The 27,881-nt window shown below is 40.5% G+C and overlaps 1 protein-coding gene across 1 annotated transcript; it reads right to left on the reverse strand.

Moving 5' to 3' along the window:
* Positions 1–3,221: 3,221 nt before the first annotated feature.
* RIPK4 (receptor interacting serine/threonine kinase 4) lies at positions 3,222–27,873 on the reverse strand. The gene is made up of 8 exons (XM_072398324.1): positions 27,639–27,873; positions 15,835–16,126; positions 11,153–11,301; positions 10,538–10,587; positions 9,092–9,250; positions 7,280–7,386; positions 6,654–6,912; positions 3,222–6,300 (listed from the first exon to the last, which is right to left on the reverse strand). The coding sequence occupies exons 1-8, from the start codon at positions 27,818–27,820 to the stop codon at positions 5,366–5,368; spliced, it is 2,133 nt and encodes a 710-aa protein (XP_072254425.1). The 5' UTR covers positions 27,821–27,873; the 3' UTR covers positions 3,222–5,365.
* Positions 27,874–27,881: the final 8 nt, after the last annotated feature.

Raw genomic sequence — 27,881 nt, forward strand, 5'->3', positions numbered from 1 at the left:
AGGGTGGGATTCTCATGTTAAGGTAGGGTTCCTAAAAATAAGAGCAAATACTAAAGTGAAGATTGGGCTCTTAATATATTGAAGGAACTCTTATATGATATTAAAAATTATAACATATAAAATTGTTTCACAAGCCATTTCATATTTTAATGACAGCCTGTCTATTTACTGTAAGCCACAAAGAGATGGAAACCATAAATCCATCAGTCATGTACAAGGAAGAACCAGCCTATTGTTGATCACTAGTTTAACATGAGCCCTAGAGAAGGAATTGAAGGCTTTGATTGAATGATGTGGACAACCCACACAGTTCTTATTTACATATGCCATGAATGACTGTGTAGCACCTGCAATGAAGGTTGCATATAAAAAGCCTTCCCCAAGATGAATACAATAACAGAATAGGATAGGGTGGGAAACTGGTTTTCTCTGACAAACCCTCTCCTGGGCGGTAAGAAAGATTCAGCTTTCTTCCTGCTCTGACTTGTGTGAATGCCAGAAGCTCTTATTGACTACAACCCACACACATCTCTGTCTCCCACAGAAGTAGCACAAGCCTTGCCATGTTACCTTTTCTGCCTCAGTTATCACTCCATTGGAATGTACACAGCCGTCTATTTGTAGGTTAGATCAATATTCTTGAACATGTAGGTAATATATCGTTATAAAGTTTAACGGTCAGACTACTCACCAAGTTGCCCTGGCCTTGGATTTATCATCATGAGTAGTTATTTGGCCGGGAGGTTTGGGGGGGAAGCCCGATGGTTCCAATACCACTTTTCCTCTAAGATAGCCGTTATAATACCAAGACCTATCATTACTGATCCATGATGTTCAGACTACTTACCAAGTTGCCCTGGCCTTGAGAAACTACAGAAGATTTATCATCATGAGTAGTTATTAGCCCGGGAGAGGTTTGGGGTGAAAGCCCGATGGTTCCAATACCACTTTTCCTCCTTTTCCTTCCGCCTTGGCCTGAGGAAGCCACAGAGGATTTATTACTATGACCACTTATTAGCCCGGGAGTTTTGGGGTGGAAGCCAGATGTTTCCATCATTACTTTTTCTCTAAAGTATCCATTATAATACCAAGACCTAAAACCACTGATCCACCACAGTCAGACTGCTTACCAAGTAGCCGTGGCCTGGGGAAACTTCTTCAAAGAAACTTTTGCAATTTAGAGGCAGCAGCGCCCATGACAGTTCATGAGCCTTATCTTGCTAAAGAAAAATGTTTTGCTTCTGATATTAAGGTTTGGAGTGAAAACCCATTTGTTCCATCCCCTTTGTCTCCGTCCCCGGTGACCGTTAAAATAACAAGACTTTTATTGTCAGACTGCTCACCCAGTTGGCTTGGCCCAAAGGAAACCACAAGAGATTTTGGGAAGAAATTTAGGGACAGCAGTACCTATGATCACTCATTAGCCTTACCTTTAAAATATTTTGCTTCTGATATCAAGGATTGGAATGGAAGCCAATTGGTTCCATCACCACTTTTCTTCTAAGGTGGTCGTTACAATACCAAAACCTATTATCACCAATCCCCCATGATCAGACTCCTCCCCAATTTGCACAGGCCTACAGAAACTGCAAAGGATTCTGGGAAGTAATTTAGAGGTAGCAGTCAAATTAGCTCATCAGCTTTATCTTACCACTGGAAAATGTTTTACTTCTAGCATTGAGATTTGGGGTGAAATTTGTTTTTTTTGATCACCCTTTGCTTTCTAAAGGTGGCCATTATATTAAAACAAGCCATATTACTGGACCACCATGGTAAGACTTCTTACAAAGTTGCTTTAGTTTAAAAGGCTCCAAGGTGCTCATGAGGGTTATGGTACCCCATTCAACTATCCTGGCCCTATTCTTGAGGCAGGTGATATTATTGAAATCATTCATGTCTCTTTAAAACGTGGGGGTTTTAGATTAGCGCTGACACAAAAAGATCTGAATCTCTTTGCCGGCCCTTTAAAGAGCTTCATTCTGTAGGGATCACAATAACACGTGAGAAGGCAGCACCAGCCTGCCCTAACTTGCGCAAGCGTTGGATTTCCAGCGCCCAAATTAGTTTGTTGCAGACAAGCGGCTACACCTCCCTTTATAAACAGCTCCAGAATAGCTCTGTGCTCACTAATCCCATATGTGAGTTTTATTACTGCAGAGTAATATTGCCTCTGGCCATTATGAATTTGTGTTTTATTATCCCATCTCACGTGGCCAAACACACAGAGCTGCAATACCAAGCTGCAACAGACTGGGACGCTCATTGTGAACATACAGCCAGTGCCAATGCATGGGTTTATATCAGCTGTTCCTATTGTAGGAAACATATGCTCGGAGGCTAATCTTGTTGATCCAATACAATTCCCGTTACAGACCAGAAGCAAAAATGCCAATCTGGAATTCCAGCTCTACTTGCCACATGTTTGTACAGGGGTTGTGGCCCAACATATTTTCCAGACATTTTTTTCAGAAGAGTAGCAGTAGTCATGCCATTATTTGCAATACAGGATGTCAGCATTGCATGATCTTCAGTACAGTGATGTACATAAGCTAATCATGAAATCTTTAGCTCCTGGGGTCAGCTTTGGCCATTTGTACCCACTCAACCCACTGGATATGGAGGTTTAAAACCCTTGGCCAACTTTTTGTGCTCTCTTTGTAACATTGGGGAGACTTCACTTCCCACTCTAGGACAGGTAAGGAAAACTCTCTCTCTCATTCATTTGAACGCCATGCCCAAAACAGTTAAAAAGGGACAATGAGCACGTCATGTTGGGGTGCTATGCAAAATGAGTGGTGCCATGTTGTACCAATGCATGTAATGCAAGCCATTACGCTGTAACACAACACTTTCATTTTAATAGGCACTTAGTTGTTAAAGGAGAATTCTCCGTTTATTCTGGTCCGAATTAAATTTTTTGGGTTTCCCATCACTTTCTATCTCAATAATCAGGACCAACAGGGAGAAGAATCTCCTAGTGGGGTCACCCAGCCTAACAGAAGACCTCACCCTTCTCTATTCTATCCAAACTTAAAAAAAAAAAAGTTATTTTAGATAACAGGCATATTTTTCTAAGCCAAGATCATGAGTATGCAGGTTGCTTCTTTAGATCTATTAAAACCATGATCTCTCTATAATAGAACTTTCACCTTTTGGCCATCAAGAATAGTAAGATGGGTATATAAATCTCCAGATAAGTGAAATCTACAATCAACGGACACTTTGAAGTAGTAAAATAGTTTATTTGTAAAAATGATTTTAACACAAATGTAGCATGTGAAAAAAAAATACATCTGTGTACTAAAACATACACAATCCATGGATTCCATAATATGTTCTGTCATAGAAAGAGTTACACATTGGTTATATGCGAGCAGCTAAACACAATATACACAGTATATTCAAACTGACTGTGTATTACAATTACAGTCATATATACAGTTAAAAAAAAATTACAGAAATTATTTATCCGGTATGCTTAAACATGGTTTAAGGAAACTTGATGATTTCAATTGGGATTTGCAATAGCAAACACACGTGTTTGGACAATCAGCTGCAGTGTGATATATGAGTATAGGTGAGGCACGATCAGCCCATCATTTGGGAAAGGGAGTGACAACGCTACTGCCCAGCAAGGTGGATTCCATTAACTAGTTCAGTGCAGGCTGTAATACAAGTGAGTCAATATGCATTGCTTGTGAATGCTGGATGGGCAGGACCGTATCCAGGACCCCACAGTAATATGTTTCCTCCTTCCACAGCTTAAAGCAAACCTTAGCTCTGCCCATACACATAGGGGAGCATGTGGCTCTCTCCATGTGACAGCACGGGACTAAGAACCAGACCAGCCCTGTGCAAGCTTCAACTTAAGTGTTTGTAGCTTGCACAGAGAAGCTTCTCCTGATCTCGGAATGTTGAAAAGAACAGTGGGAGAGCAATGGGAGGACGATTTGTTCTTCTGGAAAGGGGATTTAAAATAAACCTGTTTTTCCCCCGTAGAGGTTAATTGTAACCCCCAGTGATTGGTTTACTCTGCAGCACAGAGAATCCATCATGGAAGACTAATACCATCACTTGGCTTTGCAACGGCTGCAATAAATTGTTTTGCAAGTGGGGAACTAATCACTGGAGTGTAAATAGATATTTAGGTTTAGCGTTTGATTTACATTCCTTTAATTGCAAAATCTTAAGGATCCATTTTCGATAGATAGTTTGTGAAAGAACAATTCACTCTAAAATAATGGTTTAATTATGGACAATTGCTGGTGGGTTGAGTCACCCTTTCAATAACCGGTAAGACCACTGCTTTTTGGCAGAGCAGAAAAGGAGAAATACCTCCTTGTAATGGCTAAAATAAATATGCAAAATGTGAGGATCATTTATATCCTAGCATTTCATAGATTGCACAGAACTAGGAGGAAACCATCTACATTTGGCTGGTGTTTGGATGGAATATGTAAAGGTAAATCATTTACTAGTTGGAACATTGCGTTGCATTAACAGTTATAAGGTTGCATTATACTTTCTGAAGCACCTGTATCACATATCACACAATTCTAACACAAGGATAAAAATCCTAATATTTGGAACTTGATCATTTTCAAATCGTATTGTCCTTTAGATAAAAGTAAGGGTCACATTAATGAAGCAGGTATCCTTATTCTGGTGTATAAGCTTTGCAAACTCCTAAAACCTAAAGCCCAAATGCCAAATACAACACGTATGGATAGAATTAGTTGCAATGCTCCCTGGTGTTTTTTAGTTCAGGCAAATTTCTTCTGTCCATCAAAAGAGAAGAGATCTGTTCATAGCACTACTGAAATACAGCCAATTGACATAAAATGTTGTGTCCATTTTGGTAATAGTTAAAAAATGTTTGTGAAAATCAAGATTAAAAAATTAAAAAAGACAAAAAAATAAAATGTGGTCATGGACCATACATGTGTACACGATTTACAGTTGTTTTTCTTCATGTTTCCCAACTGAACTCTATTAGATGGGAACAAGAGTTCACCAACAGTCTCAAGGTTGAGATGGACCTCTAGTCCACAGGTGACCAATGCAGAAATGTTTCTCAAGAATGAAATATCATCCAAGAATGGACAGGGATATGGCAAAAAAATTAAAGCCAAGGAGGAAGTTATCTTTTGGTTTAGGTTTTTCCTTCTCGTTGAATCAGATGCATCAAAATCCACATTGTACAAGCCGTTTTTTTTTTTTTAAGTTTGCTTCCAACACTTCTGAAAATATCACCAACAAAGTCTTATTTCAGATGTTTCCAATGTCCATTGAACATTGGAGATCTCAAAGATCAGCATCCATGATCCATGCCTATACTTGTGTAAGTCAAAGGTCCCAATATCCCTTATACATTTTCCACAAATACAATAGATTCCTCCTCGTACTTGATATTTGATCTTTCATCCATGATAAGTTTAACAGCAGAATAATGTTGGTGATGGCTGGCTAGGTCAAGAGCAGTGTAGCCTTCTATGGTGATGGCATTAATGTTGGCCCCATGGTGGATAAGAAGCCTCGCTGTGCTGGTGTGGCCGGTTTCAGCTGCAATATGCAGAGGAGTTTTGAGCTGTGCATTTGGAAGGTTTACATTACAGCCGAGCTCAACGAGCATGCGAGCCACTCGGTAATGACCTCTTTGAGCAGCTAGGTGCAAGGGGGTTCTTCCATCTGTAGTTTGGGCGTTGAGGTTGGCTTTGTACTGCTTTGCAAGAAGCTTTACAATGTTTAGGTGGCCCTGCCAGGATGCATAATGCAGGGAGACCCAGTTATCTAGTCCTTTCACGCCAACATCTGCATCTCTCCGGAGAAAGAGGCGGACAATACTTTCTTGGCCATGTTGGCAAGCGACGTGTAGCGGTGTTCGGCCTTTGCTGTCAACCTCACCGAGTGAAGCATTCTTGTCCAGGAGGAGCCGAGTTATAGACTCATCCCCATTCTGGGCTGCAAAATGTAGAGCAGTGAAAAGGTCTTCATCCTTAGCATTGATATTAATCTTCTTTGAAAGAAGCAGTTCTACAATGCTTTTCAGCTTCTTCTCAGCAGCAATGTGGAGAGGAGTGGAGCCCTTTGCGTTGGTCATGTTAGGGCTGGCATTGTACAAAAGTAGTAATTTGACACATTCCTCTTGTCCATTCTCCACGGCCAAGTGAAGGAGAGTAGACCTTCCGTCTAAGACCAGCTCAACATCCTGAGGCTGCAGAATCTTCAGTAGCTTTGCATTATCCCCAGATACAATGGCATCAATCAGCTTCTTCTTCTGGATTTCTGTTGTGCTAAGGTCTGTGCAGGAACAGAAAACAAAAAATTAGAAAAATGTTTTCTAAAAAACTTTAAAACAAAAAAAGTATACATTTTTCACAGAGAGCTATCAAAACTTAATTCAACTTCAGGAGAAAAAAGCAAACGGCAATAAGGGGTCACTTTGCATGGACTTGTCCACTCATCCCCCCTCTAACCCTTATCTTTTCCACTTTTGGCCCACTTTCAGTTGCAAAGAATTTCAATAGGAATGTATGTCAATGCCTATATATTCTTTTTCATTGTAAAGGGACTATTTGTATATTTTGTCAATGGAGTGGGCCATAAAAAACTGGTTGCCAAAGCCTTTTAATAGACAAGTAACAATAACTTACCTGTTACAGAACACACTCTTTCGAAGGACAGCGAAAGGGAACCTCTGGAGGAAAAAGCCGAGTCAATGGAGGAGATTCCAGATAGACGCTTGTCACTGGTCGCCAACTGAGGATCAGACTCACTGTGACAGAGGCTCTCTGGGCCCTCCATGGTCTGGGAGATGCCAGAATCCAGTTGGGACAGCAGTTCGGAGAGGCTGTAGTCTTTATCGAACAGAGGAGAGGGACTTTTGTTAGGTTCTGATTGGCAGGCCACATCCTAAAAAATAAAAAAAAAACAGGTATTAAAATCTAGCCAACAATAATCTAACTGCATTGTTCAATGACTGCACTTGATTCTTAAAATGTGAAAGTCAATAGTCTAATTTTTATACTTGGTGCGGATATGTTAAAGCTTCCCCATTGGGATCACAAACTGGACCAAAATCTATTATGGAAATTAATGTTACCAATCAAGCAAAAACTTTAAAATATAAATGCAGCTGGAGATGGGCTAAGGGACATGTTCTAGGACCTGCTTTTACAGGGACTAATGGAAACCCAGGACCCCCTTTGACAATCGGCAGCTATTAAGTTGTATCTTCAAGTGTCACACCTAAAAAAGAAAATTCTTCTAAGTCATGTACCTCAGGTTTTGAGTCTTGGGTGGCATCCTCTAGGTTCTCTGTACTTGACATGCAACTGGCTTCATCCTCGTGCCTAGTACATAGCAGCTCTGTCTCGGAGGTGATTTCTGTTCAGCAGAAGGAAATGCAACATGGTTACTGAGATACAAGAAACACCGGATTCAGTTTGTACAAAATTAAATTTGCAGTTACTAATGACTTTACCAAATGCAAGAGCAGAATGAAATCATTGAATCCATGGGGGGGGCGAATAGATTGAACCATTTGTACCCTCACAAAATTGCATGGTGTCCAGCAAGGCATTATTGGAATGAACTACCAGACTTCAGACTTCTACAGAGAAGCATTCATACAATCAATGAAATCCAAACAACACAGAAGGATAATAAAGCATAGACAATGAGCAAATATGGCTGCCCATTTGTAACTATATTACTATGAAAAAAGAAGCACACTGTTTAGGCTGTTCTGTTTGCCCTGGCTATAGGCACTAAGATGGTTACATATTTTGAATAAGCAATAAAAAGCCCTCACTGTCCTGGGTAGCTGCCGGTACTTTGGATCGATTCACCCTCAAACAGTCGCACTAAAACCATTAGACTGGAAGCTTTTAGCAGTTTCCCAATGCCTGCATTTGAATGGTGTTTGGCTTGCTCTGCATGTTGCACAAAAGAATTTCATTAGGGCAAGCTGCATCCAAAGAGAAATGTCTGGTTCAAATAAAGTCAATGCATTTTGGCTCATCTGCATTTGATGTGCATTTCTACTGTATGTTAAATGCGATAAAAAGGCTGCTCATATGAGCCCTAAGAAGATTTCACAGTACAAGCTGCTAAATAGGTCAGTTGAGTTTGTTTCAACATGCTGTTACTGCATTTTAAGAATGTTTAGGCAAAAGGTGCATTTTTGAATGCTTCAGATGGTAAAACGCTGGATTTGCTTCATGACTCCAAATTAATCAAAGTCTATTAACCACTCACTTTAGAAAGTCACACCCAAAGTCTATTATCTTTTCAGACTTATAAAGTAAAAGCCTGAAGAACAGTGCAGCCATTTATCTCATTCGGCTGGAATTCTAACTGCACCACACCATTTACAGATTGAGAGAAGAAGGAGAACATGCAATTCTGAAATAAAGTCTTGCAAATCCAAACAGCAAAAATTACTTTCAGTAGAGGTTACAACATGTATCCTAATAAATGTGCCATAATGTCCCTTTAAACAAACGATTGCTACATGGATTTTTCTGCGTGCTCAGGAGCGGCTCTGTCAGGACTTGCAGGTAGTGGGTCGGCCGCATTCCTGAGTGTAAGACTCAGCTGTACTGGGAGGCCTTTAGCAATTCTTGATGAAAACATTTCTCACACACAGAACGCTGTGAGCTCGGCTTACTTCCGGTAATATACCTGGCCAGCAATCTGTTTGCACTTTTATTCAACTTTAGGTATGGGAATGAGGAAACCTGGTATCCTGCGTGCACAATAATTATAATATGGTTGCATGGCTTGACCCCATATTGGAATTCATAAAAAAGTATCTTCAGTTCAGCGGAAAAAACTCTTGTTTGATCTTCATTAAAGGGGTCTCCAAAAAAATTCCTATGGATAGGAGACATGTTTGGAACTTCTGTGTGTGGGAAGCATGCAACTTATGCCCCTTCCTTGTGACAGCGATGTATGTTCTGTAGGTACTTGATGGGAGAAACGCACTCAAGCCAGGCAATGCAATTTACACAAATTAGTTGATCTGGAACACAAGCATTGCATGCTCTTCTACAGTCGGTTAGGTAGGTGTTGATGGCAGAATACATACCTTGAAATGTTGGCCGATCCCTTGGTTTGTCTTCCCAGCACCTCTGCATCAGCTTGACCATGTTGTCACACTGCTGCGGTCTCGCCCTTGGAATGAGCGCCAGATCCGGCCGCAGACCCCCTCCGACCTTCACCATGATGTGCAGAATATTCTTCTCATCTGTAAAGATATAAATGTAGCAATGCAGGTAAATATCAATAAACAGCTCCTTTGGGTTTATAAAACTAAAGAAAAATCTGCTTTTATTCTGTCATCCCTGGTTCCTCCCTTCTAGCCTCATCAAAATGCTAATAGCACACATTTACATTTTCAATTAAAAAAAAAAGTGATGTCAGGTCATGGCTGCTGGGATAGGTTGATAGGGTGCTGTACATGCTTTCAGTCCAGAGAAGCAACTGCACATGTGCAAGACTAAAGGGAAGAGGGGGATCAGTAGAACAGATTTATTAGAACTGCAGGCTTTGGAAAAAAAACTGTTGGTCGCCTATAATTTGCATTTGGTACATTAGAGGAGGGATGCATTACATAAGTATGTGTATTCTTTGCAATGCACCTCTAGGTACCTGTATGCTATGTCCAATCCCCTGTATGAAACCCCCAAAAACCTAAAGTCCTCTGTAATGCTGACCAGCTTGTGTGGTCACTGCTTCTGGTTTGCTGCTTACTATTGGTTAGAGATTAGCCAATAGTAAGGTGTCCAAGATGGGCAGGGGTGGGTCAAAGCCCCTGGCATGTTACAGTTCTAATCCCCCTATGGATACGCATTTTAAATCCCCTTTCAGGTATGCTTCCAATGAGTGTTAAGAAGTTTTGTCTGTGCAAAAACGGAGAAAGTAAAAACAAACAATCCCTGGATTTTAATTCTTGTACTCCATACATCCTTCCACCTACGCACAGCTATTAAGCCATCAATCAGGCCGAGATGATTGCCTGGGAGCATGGGTTGTATGTATGCGCCTCGGCTTGCCCGGTACAGAATCAGACAGCCAACCGGAAACTGACTATGTGGAGCGTGTCACAGCAGAAGATGTTGGAGAACAAGAAGAAGAAAAAAAAAAAGGAATCGTGTCAAACTTGTACATCTAGTTAAAGTTAAACTCCAGGCCAATAGCTAAATACACAGAACTAGATATATGAATGGTGTTGTGCTGGATGTGCATTTCTTACCATCTAGTCCTGTGATTTACAAAGCCCTTTTGCAGCACATCATTGCCTAGCAAGGCGTGAGACCTGAATTCACTCCATTTAAGTTTTCTCCCTCTCCTAACTATTGGACAGTGAAGGAGAAGCTGGAGACAGATAAGCTCACCGTCACTGTTCATTCCTTGTTGGCCCATGAGAACCAAAGCACAGTTGATTGGTTCCTTGCGCTGCTTCCTACTACCCAGTATACTAATAGTTATTACCATACCCACTGAATCAGGTGTAAATTAAATCAAGACTCACCTGCAAATGGCTTCTGTTGTGTAAGGATTCCCCAGATCACAATGGCAAAACTAAAAGTCAAAATATATGTATTAAAAAAAAAGCAATTAAACACAAATAGTTACACAGCTACAAATCAAGCATCAGACAATGCAACACAATCGTTTGGGAATTTAACAAAGATTGCCATGAGTAATGAAGAAGCAGATTTTAGTCTGCACACCGTCATAGCTTCATGCACGGGCTTATTAAAGTGAACCACCAGCCCATACTTTAGATTTAAAGCAGATCTGTGCTATGCCCAGGCAGGTTTGCTTTAATCCCCAGCAGCCTTTTCTACACTAGATATGGAGAAGCCTCAGTGCAGGGGTTTAGTGAATGGCCAAGCATTGTCCTTAAAATGCATGCCCAGCAACCCAGAGCTTACATAGGAAAATTGAGTGGTGGCAAAGCCTCCAGATCTTATATATAGATATAAAATTTTAAATAAATCCAAAAGTTAAAATGCTTATCCACTAAATACTATAGCAGAATGCAGAGAATGTACAGATCTGCCTTTTGAAATCTATGATTTGCTGCGAATTTCTCCCCAAACCCTACTTCCCCCCTGTCCCAAATACATCCATGTGTCCTCACCTGTAGACATCGTGCTTGGTGTCGAAGTTTCTGTTCTTCTCTTTGAAGCGCTCGGGTGGGAGGTAAGCAATGGTCCCACAGATACCATCTAAGCTTAGCTCATGAGAATTGGATAAGCCGTTCCACTTGGCAAGGCCAAAATCTGAGATCTAGGTGGGAACAGAAAATAGAAAGAAAAGTTATCTCCATGAGCCAAAGTAGCAAGTAACATAATTGGAGCTCATTTATCAAAAAGTTAGAACAGACGGAAAAGAAGGCTGAAGGTTGCCATTCTTTGGAAGAAGGCAGCTTGAGGTTCCCCCTAATTACAAGATGGTAAAGGAGGAGATCACCTGCCAGTGAACTTCAATTCAACCTCAGTGCCTGGGGGACCTCCCAATCATGTACACTGATCTCAAATATAAACCTGTACCTTCATAAAGCTAGCACACAACGATAGTCCATGAGACCTAACAACTACAATCACATAGTCATGAACAATGCTCCTAATTCTTGTGTCAAAGTTTTGTGAATTGAACGTTAGGTTTCCAAACCCTCACCATTCTAGGTCAACGAAGACAGCGTGGCTTATGCTTGGACCTAGTGACCAAAGTTCTAATCATATGGACAACATGGTTAGGCACTCCAAGTTTTTTAGCCAATAGAAGTCAACTGCAACTTTTGATGAAAACCTTGTTGTGCAGATGCATTGCATTTAACTGCACAGGATTACAGGCCATCTGCAAAGCAACGGTATTTAACAACAGCCGCTGTGGCTGCAGCACATTCCCATTTCAGGTAATGGAACCGGGTGTCTGCTCATGGGCCAGCCACAAAATATGTACCTGCATGCACAAAATAATGCCCAACCACTCATAGTAGTTGAATGAGTTGTTGAGTGTGTGGTAAACTGCTGTTATATATTGCAAGTCTGAAGGAAAGCGCTAAATGATGTTGAACAGCCAATAAATGAGATGGGCATTGACTTGACTTGATTCTAATGTTGGAAGCTCACAGTGTGTAGTGAAATCTGAGTGAGCAATTTCATTACAAGAGTGGAGTCGGTACAACTAGGCAAGAACCAGCAAGGGAATGCTGGGGGGCCACTATAGGCCCATCTCAGACAGAAGATGTTCACCAAACCCTACACGAGCCCCTTCCCTCGTTACCACAAATGTACTCAAGATTTTTATCTCACCTGTAGCATTCCTTTAAATAAGGAAATAGATAAGGAAATAATGTTTGAATTTGCTCTGTGTACGTGATTTTTTTTTTAAGGTTATGTGAACGTTTTGAAAGTTATAGTCCAAGGAGTTTGTCCCCATTCATTATAGGATTTTTGGTTGTCCTCAGTTTATAACTGTAGTTGTTACAGAAAGACTTAAGAAGTCACTGTACTAGAAAAGTAAGTGTGGAAAAGAAAGAAACAGAAAACTCCGACTGTGTTCAGGTATGAAGGTCACAAAGGTCTTTGCACTGCAATACACAAACACTGGACTTGCAGAAACACGTTTTTATCACAACAGGAAGAGTGAATGTTTTCCTTTCCAAACCAAACTATGTCTGACCCCATCCATGACGTGTTGGCATAAGGCTCAACAATGCAAACAGAATCTTATATACCGTGCCGACGGATCTGATCGCATTGCACAACCCGGAGTGCTGCAAGCTCAGCCATGTCCCAGGTGGATGATCATCAAGAGGATTGTGGGAAGGGGGAAATTTTCCCAACCAGATTCCGGAGAAGCCGAACTGAATATCAGATAAAATGTATTAGCCAGGAAATGACTGGGCAACCAGTAGAGTTAACTGCAACTAGGATTATAGGGAAAAAAAAGCAAGGTAATGCTTTGTACTTCTAACCCAAAAACACAAAATGTATTTTCTTGCAGCTTTCTAGCCCTTTTTAACATGGGGGAACCCTTAAAATGTTTCAGGTCTTAGGAAAACCCCTGCTATAATTATTATATCCACAACTCACAGTATTTTGTTGTGGTGGTCAGTGGGAAGAATGTCTCTTACATTAATGGCCATTGGGAGGAATGTCACCCTTACAGATAGCCAAAAAAATCATTGGTGTCACCAACTCTGACCTGAGGGGCACACACTGCTCATTACTAACATTACCCCTAGCAAATTCTGGAGGAACCCTGGTTGAGAAACAGAACCCTACAGGAACCCTTAAAATAAGGTTCTGGTCTGGAGGCACCTCTGCTACAATAACTTAATGGATTACAAAGTTTTCCCCACCATGGTGGCCTGAATTCAGTATTTATAGATGGGTAAAAAAAAAGACCATTGGAGTTGTGCTTGTGGGCCCGCCAAGTGGGATTTGATCTCAAACCATGCAAGTATTGTGGGAGTGGTCAGCCATAGATCAAGGAACCCCTGGCACCTTATGGAGGAACCCAGGTTAGGAATGAGTGCCCGAGAGGGACAATGCTCACTCACTGTATTGTGCCATCACCATGGCATGGTAACCCAAATGCCGCATATTTTCATACCATGGGTAAAGGTTTCCTGGATTCCTAACATATTTCCTTATCACACTGTGCTCATGTAACTCACTGTACATTTGACAGAAGATTGTAAAACAGACAGTAAGTATGTTTTATTGCAGATTTATTGTCCCCTCTGCAATAAATAACCAGCCTGCACTCAATGGTTTTCTTTTTTTTTTAGGCTTAGTTCTACTTAAGCAGCATCGGTTTAATGACAGTCACAGGGAGCGATGCGGCCAACTCATCACTTTGGCATTGCGGTGACATTGTCCCAATTATAAAACATTAATGTTCCCAAATTCCATGTTATTTGTGAGCCATGTGGCATGCTGGGAAATTTGTCTCAGACAATGGCTTCCCTATTATAGGTGACTCATAATGCCGATATTAATAGGCAGCAAATTTCACAGAACTAAAGAGCATTCCAAACATACCAAGCCAGTTATAAAACATGACTGCAGCCAGTACAACCTCTTACATAAACATTCAAGGCAGGGTAGAAGAGGGACGATTTATGAGAAATACTTGTAGGCACAGGAAGTGAAATTGGACCTCAATCTTAGGATCCATATTGTCTGCCAATGTCAGGTGTCACATGACCACATCTGAAGTCCAGGAAACTTGCATTTAAGGAAATAGGAAGGCTGCCAAAAATTTAAGCTACTGGGCTGGCTTGACCAAACATGCACTGTGTGGTCACCTTATCTGCATACTTGTTCTGGATCAATGACTTAAAGTACTGAATCCATAGGATCAGCAGGACAGCCATGAAATTAGCATTATAGCTGCAGACAGTTGTCACCAGAAAAAATATACCCAACAAAAGTTTTCCCCTCTACTCTTTTGACAACTCAACTGGAGCCTCCTAACCAGCCCATCTTCTTCTACACCCGCACCAGCCTATCCAAAATGAAAGGAAAAACCTCAAGCCTTACAGTCAAGCCCAAATACTTTTCCATGCTGACAATCAGATCAAAGACACAAATGGATTCTAAGGAGTCAAAGGCATAATCCCAAGAGATCCAGGGGTTCTCTAGAACACGACGTGGCATGTTAAGTAACTGTACCACATCAAACACATAAATCAGCGGCTTCCTTTCACAAGTCTGCTGTAGGTCTGCACAATGCCTTATAGTCCACGATGTTCATTGACATCAATGAGCTGAATAAGCGACTATGTTCAGTTTAGAAGCAATTTTTTCTAATATTGATTGAGCAGATCTAATGCCTATGGAGTTTTAAAAAGTACAAACAAAAGGATCAGAACCTTGGTAGTAAATAGTAAAAATCCATCCGAAATCCTTATAAATAACTTCATGGCCATCTTCATGCATCTGCTTATCAGGGTAACACATAATTCAATGTAAAATCTCACATTATTAGTTGTATAATGTGCAGCATAAGATCAAACTACCTGGCATACAATATGATCCGACAAAAGGAAGGTATAGAGGTCATTTTGTGGCAGGAATAGATTCTAAGTGTGTGCCCATGGCCAATAAAATACTGCACCATCTGGCACAAACATCATGGGTCCCAAGCAGATATTATTCAATACAATATAAATGCAAAAAGACTGCTATTTTGCACAAACAAATATGGTGGGTATCCAGAAATTCATTTAACTGCTGGCAGTTTAAGATAGGAAAAGATAACACCCCACGATAATGCATTGGGGTCTTGCTTGTGGCCCTGGCAAACAGTGTTAGACCCCAAACAGACAACGTGTTTTGGCCTGATGAGATTTTTCCCAAGTCACGTAGTAGTGTGCCTATGTGGGAGTATTTAAGGGGTTTTTACTGCAGAAAAATACTTTAACGTGTCCTCTTTGTTCTGCCAACTGGTAGGTTTGTTCTCCTGTGAAGCCCAGTCAATTGGCTACCATTGCTTGATGTTGATTTATATCTTTGCCGATAACCTTCCAGCAATAGAACAGGTTTTTAATTATGACCCCATTTCCCATCCAATTAAATCAGTTTTAAAAGTTAAAAAAAAATAATGGATAGTGGATTGTGTTTGCGCTGCACACACACAATGATCTTTGACCTCAATGATGATGTACAATAGGCCTAACGAGGGCTTGCAATCCTCAGCTCTGGTAATACAAGTGTGAAGGTTTCAAAATGGAATCCCTTGGATGGCAACCAAGTGAACAAATGATAGGAATGTCTACCAAGATTTAGAACAATAGACACCCCTTACCTTGACATGATAATGTCCATCAAGCAGAATATTGGCAGGTTTTAAGTCCAGGTGGAGCAGCGGTGGATTCATGCAGTGGAGAAAGTTCATTCCCACAGCAGTCTCATGGATGATCCTGAACCGCAAGTCCCATGGCAAGCGCTCAGAGGCCAACAGCTTTTCCAAAGAACCAGTCTCCATATATTCCATGACCAGACCGACGGGCTCACTGCAGATCCCATAAACAGGCAAGATGCAACGAAACTTGGCCATCTCCATCTTCTTGGCTTCCTCAATCAGCTCAATACGCTCTCTGAGAGAAAGAAAAAACAGAAAGGATAATTAAATGAAAACTGTAACTGTAAATCTGATGATCATAATTCTTGCACATGGATGGACAGATCTTTCCAAGTCTTAAATTGGTTACACCAACAACATAATCTATCTCTCTCTATTATCTGCAGCAACCTGGGTAAAAGTGCTCATTCTGGTGGAAATATTTCACCACTGAATATGGTAGTGAAGTCTATAGAATATTTAATATGGAGAAGAAATGTCTGTCAGTCTGTGATCTGTCTCAGATACTCAACAGACACTCAAGCCATTGCCAAGTGAAATGGGGATGGGGGGAAATTGTCATCAAAGCTTGCAATCTGATTTCAGCTGGAGGCCTATGGCTTGTACAGAAGATTATTAATAGTCCCTTTAGAGAATTGTTGTAAACATTCCAGGCAACAGTCCTAGGAATGGTCAATGTACAGACATTGTTCTGTTCTATGGATATGGGGGAAAGAAAAGTTAAGCAGGAGCAACTCCACTGCAGGGACAACAACATGCCCAGTAATCCAATGGTTTGGTGGATTGCTAAAAGACCTTGGGGGATACCTTTACCAATGCAGACAAGATTTACCCCCTTTTTGTCCTTTACAGGAATTCTGTTTTGTCCCGGATGGAAATTCTTTCAACTCTTTAGAGTTGGGTTTTTGTTGTACAAAATGGCCCAAAAAAACAGAAAAAAGTTTTGAAATGTTCCAGACAACTTAGTCCCCTACCCAGACACTGAGGCTGTCTTTCACACACAAGGCCTCTTTACCTGTGGAATGCATGTGATTTCCGAGAACATTTTTTTCTCAGAATGGTAAAACTTGTTGAACCGTCTTCCTCGCAGGAAGACATATAACAAAGATGACAAGGTTTGTGCCGAAAAGCAGACCGGTTTTCAGCTGTGACAAATGTCCTTATATTCACTAAAACAAGTTTCTAAATCAACAAAATGTAAAGCTGCTTTAAAAATAGATTTTTGAAGAATATTAGACAACGGTGTACATTCCAGGTAAAAGTTGTCACACGTCGCATGGTAATGTAGGTTTGAACCCCAACTGAAACAAATTTAGTTTGTGTATTACAAACAATTGTTATGAAAATACACATCTTCATGAACGTACGCCAAGGGTGCATTGCTAGGGCAGCTTTTTAATAAAAGAAAACAGCATACCAGCACAACCACATAAAAAAGCCCATAAGAGGTGCAAGTAGCAGGGTGATGACACAGGAGAGAAATCGGACTTTGCCTCCCTCCTAATACCCTACCAAGGAATTGTTGGTGTACCCATTGCCTGCCATGCTTTTCTGTATATGACATGACAAACTGGAGCAATTACTCATCCTATCTTTCCATTATTATGGAATTGGGTCACATGGTTTACCTAAATAGTTCAGTTAGCAGCTGTTACGCCAAGGCATAAGTCATATGAGCAAAAGTGTGGTCAAATTTTTAATGGTAGGCCTATTGCTAACCTCCGTATGAAAGTGTTTCATAGCTGGCTGCCTTTCTCTTCCTGTGGGATCGGCGCATTGAGCTACCGACTTGCATATCAGTTTTGACTTTTCTTGCTGCTTTCTTTTGTGCTGATGACTCCAAAGCATTGAAGACTTAGAGCAATAATTCTCCACCAGGGTTGCTTCAGCCATTTGGACCTCTCGGGTCAGTTACCACTGACACCAATGATCTTTTTGGCTATCTGTAAGGGTGACATTCTTCCCGTTGACCAGGATTGTAGGAGGCATTCCACCCACTGACCACCATGCTAATGTACTGTGAGTTGTGGATATAGTAATTTTAAAAGGGGTTCCCTAAGACCTGAAATTTATTTTAAAGAGTCGCCCCACATAAAAAAAGGTTTTTTTCTTCACTTCCTGTCCTGCTGACCATACAGGAAGGGACGTCAAAAAGGCAGCAACCACACTGCTTCCCTTTTTACTACTCCACAGAAAAGGTTTTTGTTCTGTTTTAGTCCTTCAAAAGAAACATTCCAGGTGTTTTTGAATACAATAGGCTATGGGTATTAATTCATTAAAATAAATACAAGTCCCTATCCTTGATTACTCTCCATTTTTTGGTCTGTATTGTCCTTTAATAGCCTTGCTACAAAAGACTTCTACTGAGTACCTAACAATTACTTCTCCATTCAGTTGCTTAAGTAACTTTGGTTTTGCTAAACAATAAGAAATCCATAGGCCGTACCGTGAATAGAGAAGTCCATGCATAGTACGGGCTGATATCAGGTTCATGACAAAGCCATACATATTTTCCGCAAAAATTGAGGAGATCATACAGACATAGTGAGGCTCAACAAGGAGGTTTGACGACAACATTTCGGCTGGATTAGAGACTACATCAATGGACTTTGGGCTTGTTTCAAGGGTATTAAATTGAGACATTTCCAAGGCAATTCCAAAAATAAAAGGTGCATAATTATTGCAGCTGAGCTACATAGACTTGTATGGGAATGAAAACCTAATATGACCAAAACAAAAAGCACATCAGCACAGATGCTCATTGCAATGTCCCTCTCCAAAACATACTGCTAGAAAGTACGTAAGTACATGAAGGGTCAGATGCCATTAGTACATAAATCTTGTATTGCTCTTTGGGGAACTTAAATAAAAACATGAAACCTGGCAACCTCCGGTGACCATATATCCAAAGCTGACCATACTTGCATCTAGGTTCAATGCTGTTGGCCATTGGATACCATCATCTTAATTGACTGGATGTCCAAAATGACCATTCAATGCAACACAAATAGTAAATTATTCTGGACCCATCATGGATTCAATCTCAAACATTTCCTAGAACAATCAAATGAAAATCAAAAAGTGGCCTTAGAATTGCTTCATATAAATCAGTTAAAAAGTTGCAAAACTGGCGGAAACTTAGGCCATTGGCATTTCTGAATAACACAAAAAAAATTCTAAACAAAGTGCATTTCTACAAATGGCTCAAATCCATGGTACAGCAGTACAGTATTTCTATACAATTACCTAATAGAACCCCCACACCAACCCTTTAGCAATGAATACACAGATACAACCCAACAATTGCAATGCACAGGGATCCCCCATCTCTATTTTAATAAGTCTATTTCCATCCATATTGCCTTGTAAAAAACGTAAATATTAGCACATTACATGTCAACATTAGCTTTATTGAGAAACTTGCTGGGTAAGTACAGGGGACAACTAACCCTTCCACCCCCGCTCGGAGCCACATGCATCATCCATGCAAAAAAGTACAGACATGTCTGGGCAATGGAGGAGCCATTTAAAAGCCGGAAGATCTGCAACATTAAGCTGAATGGTGTTTGGTAATGTTGATATGTTTTTCATAGATCACTGAATCATTCCTAGCAGTTCTTTTAACCAAAGAAGCTCACAATCCAACGTTTCTGCTACAAGATTTTTTCTGAAAGATTTAACTTTATTTTAGCCAGCTTGGAGAACACAGTTGGAAGTCTTTAGGTTCCCCGCTGATCAGGTCTCCTGCTGTCTCAGGGTGGAGAAGATGATCATCCATGATGTATTATTTCTTGCTATTGTCTTCTCTTAAATTACCTCCATGGGGGCAAACAAGTGTGAATGGCCATTATAAAAGTGCACGTTTGTGCATTAGATTTATATTGGCCATTGGATCATCTATGAACAGTTTACTTTGGTTGGAGCCCAATGAATTTGTTTTAATGCGAAGGACAAGCACATATAAACTTCCATGATCCAAGGGGTTCAGGTTTTCATTCTGCCACTCTCACCAACGTCTCCTTTTAATGTTTTCTTGAAGCACAGTGGTGGCCAGGCAATTTTGCTTCTCCATGGTTGCTCAGCAGAAATATAACGCAAGACGGTCAAATCACAATTTCTGGTCCAATAACTCCTTGTTTTGTAGTAATAGAGGGGCTGATATTTGCGAGTAGGAACTTGTTACTAGCAAACATCAGTCCCTTCATTACTAGCTAATAGAGGAAGAGGGGGGTATTTTAGCAATTCTCAATCCTTCCCTCTGCATCCCGCTCAATTCTACATGAGCTCAGTTATGGAATTGTATCATGTGATTCATCACCTATAATTAAAACAATTTAATCAAATTAGATGCAATATTAGCAATGAATCTCTTCCGTAGATTTGTGTAGTTAAGCTCCTTCCTGATTTACCAATTGTGCAATTATCAGATTGATGGGTAAAATTCATTACGTTATAGGATATCCCTTCATAGTCCCATAATTTCCTGTAGCAGTAAACAAATCTTTTTATGCTGGGAGAAATAAAAAAAAGTTCCAAATAGTGATTATCCTTAGTTATTGTTTGTAGCTAGGATCACTTTTTTTATTACTGATAATTTTGACTGATTTGTTTTTTTTTTTTGTGGAATGTATAAGATACATTTTTTATTCATTTATTTATTTGGGCGATGCAGTTCCATGTGTCTTTGGTAACTTTGTGCGTTCTTTGAATTAGGTTCAATGGTAAGTCCATTTAAAGACATGAATAGAGAGTGGAGTTTAGAGAGTAGGTTTTTAAATTGATCATCTAATATCCAATATATGTATAATTATATTGTATTACACTGGAAACAATTTCTCAATTGTAAAATTGTAATTTTACTATTATATATATATATATATATATATATATATATATATATATATACACATACACACACATACATACACACACATACACACACACACACACCAAGCTTTCTGATATGACCCGATGACTTGGACACGTAAATCATAATATGATCTCCAGATATCAGAATCATGGTCAATGATTCATGTCATTATGTGACTGTAAACTTGTATAGTTAGAAAGCATAGAACTAGAAAAATCATGCACCATAAAGATTTACCTGGTCACATATAGAAAGCCATATTCACTAAAGGTCAATCTTTCCGGAATGTCTGCTTTATGTACCTCATTGAATTCCATTTTTTGTGCAAGTGACAATGGAAATCAGGACAAATGGAGAGGTCCCTTACAGAAAGACAGATATCAAATAAAAAATAATATTCTCCTTTAAGCCAAGATAATTAGAAAGTTTCAAGAACAAAGGTCCACAGCCATGAACACAGAGCGCTGTCACATGTCGGCACCAGCCGCAGTATTCCTGGCACACAGACTCATTTCCTTCTAATATTCCTGCAACCTCAACATACAGCACCAAACATTAATTTCCCTTTTATTATTATTAATAACCTTTCTTTATAAAGCACCAACATATGACGCAGCGCTGTACACTAAACAGGGGCTGCATATGACAAACATGATGATAGACAGGTACAAACAATGACACAAGAAGAGGAGAGGCCCAATGATTACTTTATGTACATATCAGGGAAACTTAGGAGGAAGGAAACACATAAAACAGCTTTCAACAAGCTCAAAATGAAAGAAAAAAAAGAAAACTCCTGTAGATGAACAAGATAAAGTACAGTATATGACGCTCTGATGACAGATCTCTACTGACGTGCAGCACCTCGAGTACACAAACATTTCCTCCATAAATCTTATTGGGACACAAGCTATACAATGAACACAAAAGTGTGAGACCGCCACTGCAAATGCCTCAATTGCTTCATTGGGCCTGATTGCTCCCCAAGGCTGGAGATGATACACTTTCATCAGTGAAGCTGGGTGATCCAGCAAACCTGAAATGGATTTGCTTCAGGATTGACTAACAAATAACAAATAAATTTTAAGAAATCCATTCCAGGTTTGCTGGACCACCCAGCTTCACTGATGAAAGTGTATCCTCTCTAACCTTGGAGAGCTTTATTAAATCAGACTCAATGTTGGATTATATAATTTGTCAGAATAAAGTCATATAACCCATTAGGTCCGATATATATCTATTATACTACAAAAAAGTTTATGTAACTGCCATTGCCAAGTCTGTGCCATTTTTTTTTCTTTGTTACAATATTTTTTCGGAGTATAGAAGTAATATTATATTGTTGGTTACACAAACAATTGCTTTTATTATGTCAGCTTTTGTTTGGTCCACTTTCACTCTTGAACCTGGCTTGATGCCATAGAGCGGATATTGTGACATTGACGAAAGTAGGGTCATCAGCCAGCATTGTTGGAAGACTGTGGGCCCTGTAAGGATGTACACTAAGGGCCCCTTCTGGAACTTTAGCCAGATACAATCTGCCACCTCAGTTGGTGCCATAGATACATAGCCTTTGGGGCAAAATTGGCAAAGTTCCAGTAGAAGCGATGCCGGGGACCATTTACAAAGTCACATGCTAATCAGTGGTTACCAACAAGGGTACCAACAATTAGCAATTTGCACATCTCGGGTCAGTTACCACTGGCACCAATGATCTTTTTGGCTATCTGTAAGGGTGACATTCTTCCCAATGGCCAGCAATGTAGGAAGCATTCTTCCCCATCACTATCATGTCAATATACTGTGAGATGTGGATATAGCAATTATAGCAGGGGTTCCCCAAGACCTGAAAGATATTTAAAGGGGTTCCCCAATGTTATAAAAGGTTGATATAAGGAATAAATGGCCTATCAGACTGCAGTTCCACTTTAGATGGATCCATTCCTTGTTCCCTTGCACACTGCATAGAAACAATGTGCAGGTAAAGCCACCTAGGGTTAAGGTTAGTGCACCCATAATTCCCATCTGAATATTTACCTTGAGCTTATACCTGCCGGTATCTGAATTTTTCAAATAGCCCCAAATCTGGACCAGTACAAATGCAATAAAGTGTTCTCTGACCCCCGAACCACCCTTTCTAGCAACATCCATGCACACACACAAGGATGCAGTCCCAATAATCATATGATGAGTGGCCGTACTCCTTGCCTAAACTAATATATATCAGAATACAAGTAACTAGAGAAGACATTCTAACTTTGTCTTGAATCCTTTTAAGATCCTTGACTAATTGTACTTATTGTCAGGAATCGCTCTGCTGGCGTGACGGTGGCGGAGCATTCAGTCCTCCGCAGGCAAAATATATAGTACAAAAAAAAAAATTATAATAATTCACATGAAAGGCTTTTAGGGAATTTGGCAATGCCTGGGGACGTTCACAAATCCTAAAATGACTTAATTAGCAATGTTTTTACTTGTACAAGCCACGGCTCATATTCCCCGTGTAATTATGTTCTTACAGGCACAAAGAGCGTTCTGGTGGATTGTGCAGCGTGTAGGTAAATCCCAGGCACCAGCACACGCAAAGGTCTGAATTGTGAAAGGGAGAGCAGGATATGGTATACAGGATTGTGTTCCATGGAAAAAGGCCATTGTATAAATATCACACAATAATGTTTTATTAATATACAGGGAAAGGCAGGTGAAAGCTTCTAAAAATTGTAGATATTGAAAATGGAAGATTAAGGTTTGAACATGCAGGATTCCATGTTGGAGCCTAAACACAAAATAAGAAGTCGGCAATAGCGGCACAATCCCCTTGCACTGGCCCTTCCACCACAACGGCACAATCCCCTTGCCCTGGCCCCATAGCGGCACAATCCCCTTGCCCTGTCCCTTCCACAACGGCACAATCCCCTTGCCCTGGCCCTTCCACCACGGCACAATCCCCTTGCCCTGCCACCACAACAGCACAATCCCCTTGCCCTGCCACCACAACGGCACAATCCCCTTGCCCTGGCCCTGCCACCACAACAGCACAATCCCCTTGCCCTGGCACCATAGCGGCACAATCCCCTTGCCCTGGCCCTGCCACCATAGCGGCACAATCCCCTTGCCCTGGCACCATAGCGGCACAATCCCCTTGCCCTGGCCCTGCAACCACAACGGCAAAATGGTGGATGATTTGACTCGCTCCTCTTGATAGTGATCTTGCTGGTGATTGGATTCCGAGACACCAATTTGCTATCACGTAGGGCAAGAAGGAGATTTATTTGCTCTGTGTAAGATTAATGTCATGACTTGGAGCTTGCACAGAGTTTCATGCCTTTGCTACCAAAGCATGGTTGGAAGTATTTTTGAGAAGCTGGTGGGGTCAGCAATCTAATCCAAGTTATCCAAATTTCAGATGAACCAGGAACCAGTCTTTTTTAATTCACAGTAGTGCGCGATCCCCAACACGTGTGAAATTTAGAAGGAAATGTTGTCTGAAACTAAAGCTTAGCCAAGAACCATGTAGTTTGCTTACTTGACAAGGTGGCCATTTGTAAGAAGATGAGAGCAGTTTTTAAGCTGAGCTGAAAGAACAACCCAAGTTCAAAGAGCTCATCTGCAAAACTGGGGCAGGAACCTTTACTTTTAGGTTCTTCTGTCACTTGGAAGGGTTTATTAGAATGAGGGGTACATTTTAAATATATTTTGCACTTATAGATGAAAATCCAAGGGGCTAAGAGCATTTAAATTTGCATGAGCCCCTCGAATAGTACCACCACTGCTTCCAGCTACTCAACTTTCTCCAGAAAGAGACAACATTGCCTGGAAAACCCACCAAACACTTTCTCAACTTGGACTGTTTACTGCAAAAAATGCCAAGCAATAGTGGGCAGAGGCACCGTATAATCTAAGTCAGCTTTTGCTACAGGTTGGACAGCCCAACCAACAACATGACCACCATGACCCAAGATCACCAAAAGCCATTAACAATTCAGCATCCATGTGTTCTTGCACGGTTGCCAGAAACTCGCAACTAAGCATTCAGTGAGTAAGTCCCTGTCCTCATCTGTAATCTGTGACAGTTCACACAGAATTAGCACATGACCCATCGATGCAGCATGTCAGTCATACAGAATTAAAATAGCCAATGTCTGACCTTGACGATACCCAAATTACCAAGTTATGTGGTCATCAGCAATGGTTTGGATTCGAGGAAGCTAACGTCATTCTTATAGGCAGCAAAATCAACTCATATGCAAGGAAAAAAACAAAACCAAAACTACAATGCCCCAATAAAGCCCAACAGGGCAATCCCAACTGTTTGATCTGGGCCTGTCCACATCTAAACTGGAAGGAAGTAAATTGCAGGCACACACTGGAAGTCCCCAATACTCAGCTAGAGTGATAACCATAGATAACCATAACGGGGCCATAGACACTCCACATGGTCACGTTTTGCTCCCTTTACCTATGATTAGGCAGTACCAGGACTCCCTGTGTAGTATTTCTGCCCCCTTTGCGATCTATAAAGTTGTATTGTGCACTTCGAGTGTATGGCCATTTTTTTTTTCAACAAATAAAATTTTACCAAAATTTGAGCACCAGAAAATTGGCCCAAACTGAAGAAACTAATCAGCAATCCCCACCACCATTAAAACAAAAAATGAGAGGCATTGTACAGAATGAAAAAATATCTGTTATTGATAATCTTCTACACTTCTTTACATACAAAAAAACATAAAAATCAAGTAATGGGGGCTTTTGTGTGTCCTTATATAAAGATCTCACAAAGGAGAGGTACTGGGTCATTGTTTACAAGTAACTTGGTTAATGATCCACCAGCAACCCTCATTAATGAGCCATTATCAATTCAAATGTACACAGGTTCACAGTCATAACCTCGGAGCCTCAAAGAGGACCTATCTAAAGCCTTGGAAGACTACAGAGCATGGCCTGTGCCAGGGATTACAGTGGCCTTTCTCGATCTTTCTTACATGGGAGAACCCTTAATATAACTTTCAGGTCCTCAGAAAACCCTCTGATATGATTATTATATACCCAGCTTGCAATGCATTAGTATGACGTTCGTTGGGAAGAATGCATCTTACAGTGCTGGCCATGGGGAAGAACGTCACCCATACAGATAGCCAAAAAGATTATTGGTGTCACTTAAACTGACCTGAGAGGCACCAATTGCTCAAGGAACCCCTGCAAATGCAGAAATTACCTACTGATCTACCATAAATGAACTCAGCTTCTAAGTGCCTGTTGTGGTCTGACAGCATTTTGGAATGGAATAGTGTCAGCCATGCTTGGATGTCGTTTGCTAAACGACTCAAACCTCACCCTATTGTCCCTGCTAATTATATATATATATTCATGATATTGTATATTCCTTGCTATTGTAAAAATATCATCCGATTGACACCGCACTCCTAAAGTGTGTCTGTACCCCACCGTGGCCACAGATCGTGCACAATGCAGTACAGATAGCTCACAACTTTACATTTTGAATGGCCTATAGCAAATGCATTTTACATATTTAACACCTTTTTCTTGCCAGTCTACCCCCTTGCAAGGTTCCCAAATAATTTCATTTTTTCATGTTGCTTTTCTAAGAGCCAATCTACCACCCTTGCAGATTGGGCACAGCCTCCCCGTCCTAAACCCAGTAAATAAAATCTTTTTATCTAATGCACAAATCGCTACCAACACATCCCCTGCTTATTACACACAGCAAATAATCACAATTATTTTTAAATGCACCGATTGCAAATGCAGGTATGGTAAACTTCAAGTGTGCCAACCGATTACCCTGGCATAGAACAAGCAGCTTTAACTTTGTATACAAAGCAAATAACCTCACAGTTATGTTTCAGTATAAATATCACAAACTGAATGTGTTTACCATAACAAACCTAAAATGCCAATCTACCTCTCTGGCAAAGACTGGGCCTTAGAGTTGTATTTGCATTTTTGCTTGATTCCAACAATTAGAATTGTGGCACAACTTTTAGTTAATATTCATTGCAAATATTTATTATTCAACACACCTATTAAACAATGGCTATCCATACTGCAACATTGTAACAACCAGCTCCTATAATAATATTGTTTTACATTTTTAGCACATATTTTAAATACAAAAAGAAAGAAATATAAGGTCTTTGGGGCAGGGTCTTCTCCCCCTCTTGCGTCACTGTCTGTATTTGTCTGTCATTTGCAACCTCTTTTTATTGTACAGCGATGCGTAATATGTTGGCACTATATAAATACTATTTACTCCAACATCTTAGATTGTAAGCTCTTTGGGGCAGTCTTCTTGTCCTTCTGTGACACTGTCTGTATCTGTCTGTCATTTGCAACCCCTATTTAATGTACAGTGCTGTGTAATATATTGGCTCTATATAAGTCCTGTTTATTAATAATAATAATAAATAGATCTGCGACCAGGGTGACTGTACCTTGCACAGGAATTATATAGTAGCAGCCAAAGGTCACAAATGTTAAAAATTGTGTCAATATTTTTCTAACAATGGAAACAAAATTAAAATACAACGTTAATGTGTGTTTTAGTCTAACCAATGAAATCATGGAATGCTGAGGTCGCCATATAAATTGATAGCGCTTGTAACTCTTTTCTTGCGTAAAATTTGGAGCGACGCAGCGCACAGATGTGAAGCAACCCTATTAAAAATAATGCAAAAGCTGCAAATGCGAAGGCGTGAACGCAGCCAGCTCAGTGTTCTTATATGTAACCACAATAGAAATGTGAAATACAAAGCTGCTCCACCTTTCTATATGCTGGGATAGAATTGCATACATGGCAGGTAGGTAGCCTTGTCTTTGCTGGGTAGGTGATCAGAATTAGCTGCCTGTCACTTACTTCTCATCCACATGCAGGCTGGGAGGACACTTGATGGCCAGCCAAGTCTTCCAGGAGATATGTTTGACTTTATAAACTTGTCCAAAGCCTCCAGATCCAATCTTCTCCCAGCCACAGAATTCCTTGGAGTAAAAGGTCCTGAGCAGCCCCATGTCCCATGGGGAAGAGCCCTCCTTGTCCATGGTGCTGCAGGCTGCGTCCTCTCCTCTCCCCCTCTCCAGCAGATCTGTTTGCTGTGTGCAG

Source organism: Pyxicephalus adspersus, chromosome 1 (genome assembly GCF_032062135.1).
Source record: "Pyxicephalus adspersus chromosome 1, UCB_Pads_2.0, whole genome shotgun sequence".
In the NCBI taxonomy this organism is placed as follows: Eukaryota; Metazoa; Chordata; class Amphibia; order Anura; family Pyxicephalidae; genus Pyxicephalus; species Pyxicephalus adspersus.

Coding starts and splice junctions, on each gene's coding strand:
- RIPK4 (XM_072398324.1), bottom strand. CDS start 27,820: ATGGACAAGGAGGGCTCTTCCCCATGGGACATGGGGCTGCTCAGGACC. Junction 16,127..27,638: donor AGCCTGCATGTGGATGAGAA/GTAAGTGACAGG, acceptor TCTTTCTCTCAG/AGAGCGTATTGAGCTGATTG. Junction 9,251..10,537: donor ACAACAGAAGCCATTTGCAG/GTGAGTCTTGAT, acceptor ATATCTTTACAG/ATGAGAAGAATATTCTGCAC.